Source organism: Mesocricetus auratus, unplaced genomic scaffold, assembly GCF_017639785.1.
Source record: "Mesocricetus auratus isolate SY011 unplaced genomic scaffold, BCM_Maur_2.0 Super-Scaffold_100027, whole genome shotgun sequence".
In the NCBI taxonomy this organism is placed as follows: Eukaryota; Metazoa; Chordata; class Mammalia; order Rodentia; family Cricetidae; genus Mesocricetus; species Mesocricetus auratus.
In genome coordinates, this window is record NW_024429208.1 from 3415066 (window position 1) to 3424386 (window position 9321).

Here is a 9321-nt window from a genome sequence, read left to right on the forward strand (position 1 = left end):
CGTGTGCGTGCACGCGTGTGCATGTGTGTGCGCGTGTAGCACATGTGCCCGCTGATTTCAGCTCAGGGTTATCTGACTTCCGTGTGCATGCACGAGTGTGTGTGTGTGCGCGTGTAGCACATGTGCCTGCTGATTTCAGCTCAGGGTTATCTGACTTGCGTGTGCATGTGTGTGCGCGTGTAGCACGTGTGCCCCATTGTACACACACAGAAGAAAAACTACGAGAGTAAGGGCTGAGAGCCTGTGGGGACGTCACAAAGGGCTGGCTGGGGTTTGCTCCGATGCTCCAGCCATGTGCAGCCCCATACCCAGGGTTGTGGAATCTCAGTATAAGGACTTACGTAGTATGGAGTCAGAATCACACCAGTTGGTCCAGCTTCCCACGATCCAGCACAGGGGAGGTAGCAGAGGGTAACAATGCCAGGTGGGGTGTTGGGGGGATTGCACAGTTTATTTCCAGACACAGTCAGAGGGTGAGGTGGGGGACCCGTCTGCCTCCCCTTTCTGCATTTGGCTTCATCGAGAGTTTTTCTCTCCCCTTACCCCTACGTTGTGCAACTCATGAGACCCCCTCCCCCCACCCCACCCAAGGAAGGTCTAGGCAGACGAGGAGGAGCGTGGGTGATGGTGTGGTTCAAGTATTCACAGGTCCGGGGGTCACACTGCACCCAGATCCATGATTGCTCCTGCTGGTGTGGTTCTTCAGCGTGGACACCTTCAAATGAGCGCTCACCCCTTCCCCTGTCATAATGACTGAGCCCGAGGCTCCGCAATCAGTCAGGGTCTCCCCGGGAGGCGGGCTCCCCTGAGGGCTCCGGGGAGAAGGTGAGGGGCTCCCCGACCCACTAGGTTGGGAGCAGTGGTCCTTGGGTCAGGGAGGGCGGGTGAAAACTCGGAGGGTGCCAGGGAAGGACGCAGGTTTGGAGGGCCTTGATGAACACGTTCAGACAGCTGTGGTCTGAACTCTCATCTCCACCCTCGCTCTGGGCACAGAATCCCTGAGAGTCCAGCCACAAAGGCAAAATGGAATGGGGGAGGGGGTGGGAGGGGAAGAGGAGAGTGAGGGATGGAACTGTGGAATAAAAAATGGGGTGTGTGTGACTGAGCAGGTCTTACAGGGAGCCCTGTTCCTGGGAGCCAGCGCTGGGAGGACCAGGTCTGGGCTCAAGTCCCCTGTCTCCAGTTCTGACCTTCCAAAGTAGCAGGAGGTCTGGGAACACAGGTTAGAACCACTGGTCCCCAGGCCCTCCATATTCTGACTTTGGGCACCATGGAAGAAAAGTGTTGGGGGGCTGCCTCAAAGGGTAGTACAAAAAGCAAAAACCGTTAAAAACTTCCTGGGAAGTAGTGCCCAGCCTCTTGTCCCTCCGAGGCATCGGTTAGCCCTGCTCAGACAGGACAGGGCCGGCAGCACCATGCATCGCTGGGGTATCCGTGCCTCCTCGATGCCCCCTGGGCAGTGGCTCCTCAGAGCAGGGGAGACTGTTTGCTGATTGGAGGAAGGAGAGGACGGTTGCAGGGAGAGGGGGAGAAGCGTAGGTGGGGCTCCAAGGGGCTCCCCGGGAGTCAGGATCTGAAGAACTTGTGTACCACGTACTGGCCCAACAGAACCACACCGAGAATTGTCACCACACTCAGGATGGGGTCTCTACGCAGATTCAGGGCTGCCACCTGTCGGGAGCAAACGGGTGGGTTAGTGGCTCGCACCTTTAGTCCCAGCGCTCGGGAGGCAGAGGCAGGCGGATCTCTGTGAGCTCGAGGCCAGCCTGGTCTACAGAGTGAGTTCCAGGACAGCCTCCAAAGCCACAGAGAAACCCTGTCTCGAATAAAACCAAAACCAAACCAAAACAACAAAAGGGGTTGGTTGGGTGGGGTGGGGTTACAGAGTGGCCAGGCAGCAGGAGGATGTCCCAACCTCAGGTACTCACCCAGCCGCCTCTCTGTGCGATCCACCTGGCGATATAATGGTGCAGTATGATATCAGCCAAAAAGCAGGTCACCTGGCCCAGGAAGCCGGTCAAGCCACGCTGGTAGACGTACAGGGCCAGGCGGTAGCCAAAGCCCAGGAGAGCCACCACACGGCCCCAGCTGATGCCACTCTTAAATAGGCTGTGGGCAAAGGGGTCCGCAGATCACGCAGAGCCCGCCTTGGGGGGGCCGGTCCCTCTGCTTCCTCTGGAGCCCTGATTCTCCCCCACCCCACCCCCACCACCCCAGGCTGGGAAGCTGAGTGGTTGAGCTGCCAGTCCAGGTCAGAAAGTCTGCCTTGGCCTGGCCGCCAGCCAGGGAGAGCCTGGGTGTCACAGCGTGAAAGGAAGCGAGGGGCGGACGGGCTGACGGCTGCTGGTATGGAGGACCCAGAGAGGGGAGAGCGGGCAGACGGGAGGCAGCGACATTACCTGTGAAAGCCGCTACTGGCCTGGCAGCCCGAGGGACAGCAGAGAGAAAAGGACAGAAGAGATTAGGAGAGATCCCAAACTCAGGGGCGCAGAGTGGGGGGGGGGGAGCGTGCCGAGGGCAGGGGCAGGACGTGTCAACTCTGAGCACCCAGCCTGAACCTGTCACCGGCTTCTGCCTCTGCCGCCTCCTCGGCATCTAACCAACCCCGACTCCCTCCCTCAGGGAGGACAATGTGCCTGCGATCCTAGCACTTGGGAAGCTGAGGCAGGAGGATCCAGAGTTCAATCCCCCCTGGGTTACCCGAGACCCTATCTCAGAAACAAGGGGCTGGAGAGGTTGCTCCTGGGTTAGGGGTACTGACTGCCCTCCCAGAGGATCTGGGTTCAATTCCCAGCACCTTCATGTGGGCTCACAACTGTGACTGTGGCTACAGAGGCCTTTTTTTTTCCTGGCCTCTTTGGCATCAGATGGGCAAATGATGCACACACATAAATGTGGAAAAAACACCCATGTGCCTGAAATAAAAGTCAAGCTGGGCGGTGGTGGCGCACGCCTGTGATCCCAGCGCTTGGGAGGCGGAGGCAGCTCCGTGTGTACCGGGAGAGTTTCAGGACAGCCAGGGCTGTACAGAGAAACCATGTCTCAAAAAAACAAAACAAACACAAAAAGGTCACAAACAGCAACAAAGATCAAACCATCCTCGGTGTGGTTTTGAAAGTGGGAACACTGACTTGGGTTATTGCCCTATTTCTCGGGAGCTTTCACGGTGGTGGCCAGTGGCAAGCTGGCTGGCAGCACCAAGTGGCCTCTTGGGTGCCACTGAGTCACAATTGGCCTGACACAAGGTGGTGGCCCAGCCACTTTGGTATGTCCCAGCTGGACGGCGAGGCTCTTGGGAACATCCCCACCCCCGGGGGCTAGCTGTCGGTGCCAGCGCTCCTAAGAGATGTGAGCTTGCGTGCAGAAGACATTGAGCGGGCCCAGAGGGGGGGACCGGGGGGGGGGGATCGTGTCTGAGTTCACCGACACTGTTCCCAGCCAGGGAACCCATCACATGTGTGTGGGGGGGGTAGGGATGGGTACCTGGAAGCGATCTTGGTGAAGAGCTCGTAGGCATTCCCCGCTGTGGGCTGCAGCTGCTCCAGTAAGTTCTGGAACTCTGTGTCGTATCTCCGGTTAATGTCGTCTCCAATGATAGCAAGCTGCCGACCCACTTGACCCAAGACGCTGTAGGAACGAGAGTCGGAGATTGGGAAGTTAGCAACCGGGTACCAGGCTCGTGGCGCAGAATGGATTCTCCTGGGGTGGGGGTCGGAAGACTTTGCCTCTCTGAAGGGTCCTGGACAGTGTTTGTGGACAGGCGGAGGGCTGTGCTAAGGACTGGACAGGCATGTCCAGAAAGGAGTATAGGGTTGCAGATGGGGGCGAGAAACCAGGCTGAGGAGAAGGGAGAGAGAGAGAAGAGAGACAAGAGCCCAGGCCCCCCCCCCCAGGACCTGTCCCCCAGGCCTGGGGCTTACCTGTTGGGTTCTAGGAGCAAGTTGTCCATCTCGGGGTTGGCAGAGGCAGCCGCCCCCTGGGTCTCTTGCTCCTGCTGGTGGAGGTGAAAAACATAGCTTCGAAAGACCTCCTCTGTGTCCTGGGCGACCTGCTGTTCTGGGGGCAGAGCTGGGAGTCAGCAAGAGAAGGCTGTCTGCCCCGGCATCCCCCTTTCAGTGCTCAGGCTTCCTCCAGCCCCTTCGTGGACACACAGCACTCCCCGCGTTCTGCCCCTGTGACCGTTTCTCATGATAGTCCTGGCATGTGCGCCCCGGTCTACAGATGGAGAAACTGAGGCACACGTGGCCGAGCCGTGTACCCAGGGTCATGTAGCTGGAGGGTCAGGGTTGTTCATCTTGGTGGTCAAGTCAATGAGTCTGGGATCAACTAAATCACCTCAGGGTAGGTCTGAAGGTGTTTCCCAGGAAGGACTGAGCGGAGAGGGCCTTCTCCACAGTGAGGTCACCTTCCTGTGGCAGTACCACTTCCTGCCCTCCCCTGCCCTCCCCCCCAGCCTGGTTCCCACTCCTTAAGAGTGAAGGAAACGAAACTGAATCTGGAGCTTCAGGCCGGCCGGTCGAAGGGGAATGGTTTCTGTCTTCAGTTTTTGAGACGAGGTCTTGCTATGTAGCCCTGGCTGTCCTGGAACTTGCTCTTGTAGACCAGGCTGGCCTCAAACAGAGATCCACCTTCCCCTGCCTCCCGAGTGCTGGGACTAAAGGCGCACGCCACCTCTCAGCGCTGGGATTGGCGTTTTCAGCCTGAGAGGGTCTCACTCTGACTGACTCTAGCCAGGCTGACCTGGAGTTCATTCTGTAGGACAAACTGACCTAAAACAGCGGGTGAATCCTGTCTCAAGGGCTGGGGTTGCAGACCTGGGATAGGAACCCCAAGTCCAGGGACCAGCCTGACCTCCCTGCCCATCCCCTTGAGAAAAGCAGGAAGGGCAGCCATCTCACTCCCTCCCCTCCCCTGTTCATGGCTTGCCAGAGAAAAGACAGGACCCTTCCTCCTTTCTCACACTCCAGGGACACAGCAGCCAGCCCAGCTCCGCCCCGCCCTCCCCTGCCCCGCCCTCCCCCACCGCCTCCTGCCTTCCCTGTGCCCGGAGAAACCTCTCACCCTGCACACCAGTCCCATGCCCTTCTCCCTCTTGTACTTATGGGATGGTGAGGGGCGGGAGGACCCTTACCAGAAGGGGAGGGGGAGTCATCACAGTCCTCCCTAGGAGGGCCTGGTCCTTGTCCAGATGCCATCTTTCAGGTCTTGGTGGACAGCACTGTCACCCTGGGGAGGCAGGTGAGGAAAAACGCAGAGATGACGCTGGGCATGGCGGCACGCCTTTAATCCCAGCGCTCGGGAGGCAGAGGCAGGCGGGTCTCTGTGAGTTCGAGGCCAGCCTGGTCTACAGAGCGAGTTCCAGGACAGCCAGGGCTACACAGAGAAACCTTGTCTCAAGAAAAAAGAAAGGTAAGAGGATGAGCAGAGATGAGAGCAGGGACACCTGGCTGGAGACCCCAGAGAGGTCGCTCTGACAGGAGTGAGGGGACCCTGCTCCCCCACAGCCAGGAAGACTTTGCAATCCTCTGGGGGCCTGGGTATCTCCTGGGAGCTATGGGAACCCACAAGAGTGGTTGAGGAAGTCAGGCAGAGACCAGGTGAGGTCGAGGCCTCCGCCAGGCTGCGGCGCACACACGGCCTTGCCACGAGACCTCTCGATTCCCTTGACAGTGACTCCTAGTCAGGGTGAAGCCGCTTTGACAGACCAGGGGAGCTTCCTGCTGTTTCTGATGCTTCCACCCCCTCTCCTCAGCCTGCCAACTCCCAACCATGGAGGCCTTCCTCCAGAGTCAACTTCCCCGTGGCTGGTGGGGCACACTTGCTTTCCGAGAGGGCCTGGCAGCATGCTCTAAGAGTCTGTCACACACCCCTAACACTCAGGAGAATTCTGCTGTGTCCTGTGTCCAAAATTCCCATTACTGACCGGTTGTGGTGCACCATGCTTTGATGCTAGGGAGACAGTGAGTTTGAGGCCAGTCTGGTTTGCATATGAAGTCCCAGACTAGCCAAGGCAACATCGTGAGATCCGGTCTCAAAAAATGAGTGAGAGAGAGAGAGAGAGAGAGAGAGAGAGAGAGAGAGAGAGAGAGAGAGAGAGAGAGAGAGAGAGAGAGAGAGAGAAGAAAGAATGAACAAAAGACAGACAGACAGACTCCCATGACACAGGGGCAGCTAGCACCCTTGCATCTGTTTCACAGGTTGAGAAAATCAGGGCAGAAAGAAATGCGTACCTGGGCCACAGGTCAGAGAAAGACATTCGTCTTGCAGAGTTTTGTTTTTGGAGACTGGATTTCTCTGTGCAGCCCTGGCTGTCCCGGAACTCACTGTGTAGACCAGGCTGGCCTTGAACTCACAGAGATCCGCCTGCCTCTGCCTCCCGAGGACTGGGATTACAGGCGTGTGCCACCACCGCCCACCACCAGCTTTTGTTTTGTTCTTTTTTTAACATGCATTTATATATTTTTTCATGCGTATGTGTGTCATGAAATATACGTGTAGGTCAGAGAACAAGTTTCAGGACTCTCTCCTTCCACCGTGTGGGTTCCAGGGATAGAACCTGGGTTGGCGCACTTGGCAGCAAGCCCCTCCCTCACCCGCTGAGCTGTCTCCATGACCCAGATTTTTTTTTATTGGGACAGAATCTCATGCAGCCCACCCTGACCTCAAACTGCATATGGGACAGAGGATGACCCCCCTGCCTGCACTGTCTGAGTGCCGGGGTTAGGGGTGTGTGGGGATCAAACCCAGGACTCTGTGCGCCGGACGTGCATTTTACCAACTAAGCTACATCTCAGCACTTATTTCGTGGCTTGTTCCCAGGGTGTCCCTCCTTCCGATTACCACCTACCTAGATGTGAGCTGGGACTTCTCACCACGCCACCAGCCTGCCTCACACACTACACCCCTGCGCTGTGGGACCTCCGTATAGCCCAGCCTGCCTCACCCCTCGCCACACCCCTGCACTGTGGGACCTCTTATACCCTCCCCAGCCTGCCTCACCCCTCGCCACACCCCTACACTCTGGGACCTCTTATACCCTCCCCAGCCTGCCTCACCCCTCGCCACACCCCTACACTTCGGTGCTGATCCCGTTTTCTTTTGGCTGTTGGCTTATTTAAAAACCTGTTTTAGGTTCTCACTGGACAGGGAGGTCCTGTGCCCTTTGACCCTCCTGCCTCAGACGCAGGTGTGTGCCGGTGCTGTCGGTGCCCTCTGGCGTGCCGCACCCAAGCCCGCTTCCCTCTCTGAGCAGTCGGCAGTTACTTCCTGAGGCCAGCAAACCCTTCCACTTTCAGTTTGCCCCCTGGCGAGAGTCCACTCCTTCCTGAGCCACCTCCATCACTTGAGGAGGCGACCCACCTGTCAGTGCAGAGGACGCAGACCCACCCAGGGGACAAGCGCCGCCGCCGGTAGCCCCTACCTGCCTGGGCTGAGCACCACACTCACCGTCGTCGTTCTGGGGCTGGGGACTGCTTCCGAGTCACTCTCTGGGAAGGGGTGGGGGAGGCTGGCTGCCCTGCGCACCTTCCCCACGGCGCCGGAGTCGGGGAGCAGACCCTCTCCTCCTCTCTGACAGCCAGCCCCCCTCGCCCCCCGTTAAGACGGCCCTCTGCTTGGCACGGTCCACCAGAAGCCCCTTCCGGGATAGGGGGCTCTTCCTGCTGCCCTGGCTCTTAAAACTTGGTAATCCCAGGCCGGCAGGGCCAGGGGATGCCAACTCCATGCCCAGAAAACTACCCTGGAGGCTCACTGTTGGGAGCAGATGGAGGGTCTCAGAACGGCCTCCACAGCCTGCTGGCCTGGGCCACCTGGCCCCCATCCAAGTGACCTGGTGACTTCCCATCCTCTCCCTGAGGCCGTGGTGTGTGTTCCCCACCACCATCCGCTAGGCTGTACCTAGAACCGGTCTGGGGGTCCTGGGACAGCAAGGGGGATCGACTGTGACATGTCTACCCTTGACCTTCACCCTCCCCTCCACAGGAAACGAAAGTCCCACTTGCCTGCCATCCAGGACCACCAAAGCCTGGGCAAGAAGGGAGGCTTTTTTGGCGTTTAGCTGGAGGTGGCCCTGTTTGGATCAGACCTCCAGCATGGCTTTAAGGACCACCCAGGGGAACTTCAAGGGTTCCCTCCTCAGCTGGTTCCCCCACGGGGCTTTCTGCCCCACCCTGGGCCCGAGCTGCCAGGATTATGAGGATGGGGTTTGGCACTTGGCCCCCAGCGTACCTGCCCGGCTGTGGTCCAGATGTGGAATGGCTCCCAGGGTGAAGACAGAGATCCCGAGGGCGCAGGTGGCTGGTCCCAGGGCCAAGGGCTCAGGCCTGACCGGGAGGAACCGGCATCATGAATCCATGGAGTCTGGGAGCCGCCTCGGGTTGCCTCTTGGCCCAGGAAACCTCGCGACTTTGTGACCATAGAGGAGCCTGCTGCTCCCGGCAGTGATCAGCTCCCTCTAGAGGAAGTCGCTCGGTGGCCGCCGGATGCAGATGGACTGGGGACGCGGCTGCTTGGAGGAAGGTCCTGTGGGCCAGGTCTGGAAGCCGCTGGTCTGCAGCCTCCGTGCCAGCCCCGTCCCAGCCAGGTGGGGGAAACCTCCTCTCCTCCCCAACTCTGATTCAGGCCCTCAGCTTCCATCTTCTTCCTCTGGTGGAAAACAAACACAGACAACAACAAAAACCAGGACGGGGCTGGGGGGTGGTGATGCTGGAGGACCAGGAAATGGAGGCCAGCCTGCGCTACACCCTAAAGAAAGGGAGAGCGGGACAGACTCAGGAAATGGAGGCCAGCCTGCACTACACCCTAAAAAAAGGGAGAGCGGGACAGACTCAGGAAATGGAGGCCAGCCTGCGCTACACCCTAAAAAAAGGGAGAGCGGGACAGACTCAGGAAATGGAGGCCAGCCTGCGCTACACCCTAAAGAAAGGGAGAGGGGGACAGACTCTACGTGTGCTGTCATCTAGACCCTGCCAGGCTTCGGGGACCAGCAGAAGAAACCAGAGACAGGAGTGTGGGGTCCTGTTCTCAGGGTCTGTCCTCTCCCAGCCTCCCTGACCGCCCTCAGCCAGCCAGGCCTCCTCAGCCTCTCAGTCTCCACAGCCTCTCAGCCTCTCAGCCTCCCTCAGCCTCCTCAGCCTCTCAGCCTCCTCAGCCTCCCTCAGCCTCCACAGCCTCCACAGCCTCTCAGCCTCTCAGCCTCCACAGCCTCCACAGCCTCCTCAGCCTCCTCAGCCTCCCTCAGCCTCTCAGCCTCCCTCAGCCTCCTCAGCCTCTCAGCCTCCCTCAGCCTCCTCAGCCTCCTCAGCCTCTCAGCCTCTCAGCCTC

General features: G+C 59.0%; 1 protein-coding gene across 1 annotated transcript; it reads right to left on the reverse strand.

The window, feature by feature from the left end:
* Positions 1–432: 432 nt before the first annotated feature.
* Bak1 (BCL2 antagonist/killer 1) lies at positions 433–8366 on the reverse strand. The gene is made up of 6 exons (XM_005084866.4): positions 8227–8366; positions 5132–5226; positions 3921–4056; positions 3484–3627; positions 1929–2109; positions 433–1671 (listed from the first exon to the last, which is right to left on the reverse strand). The coding sequence occupies exons 2-6, from the start codon at positions 5193–5195 to the stop codon at positions 1567–1569; spliced, it is 630 nt and encodes a 209-aa protein (XP_005084923.1). The 5' UTR covers positions 5196–5226; positions 8227–8366; the 3' UTR covers positions 433–1566.
* Between the last annotated feature and the right edge of the window lie 955 nt (positions 8367–9321).

Bases quoted from the DNA above. Each gene is read 5' to 3' on its own strand.
- Bak1 (XM_005084866.4), bottom strand. From the start codon at position 5,195: ATGGCATCTGGACAAGGACCAGGCCCTCCTAGGGAGGACTGTGATGAC. The intron at 3,628-3,920 runs GTAAGCCCCAGG...TCGTTCCTACAG, and splicing joins TTGCTCCTAGAACCCAACAG to CGTCTTGGGTCAAGTGGGTC. The intron at 1,672-1,928 runs GTGAGTACCTGA...TGCTCCCGACAG, and splicing joins TCGCACAGAGAGGCGGCTGG to GTGGCAGCCCTGAATCTGCG.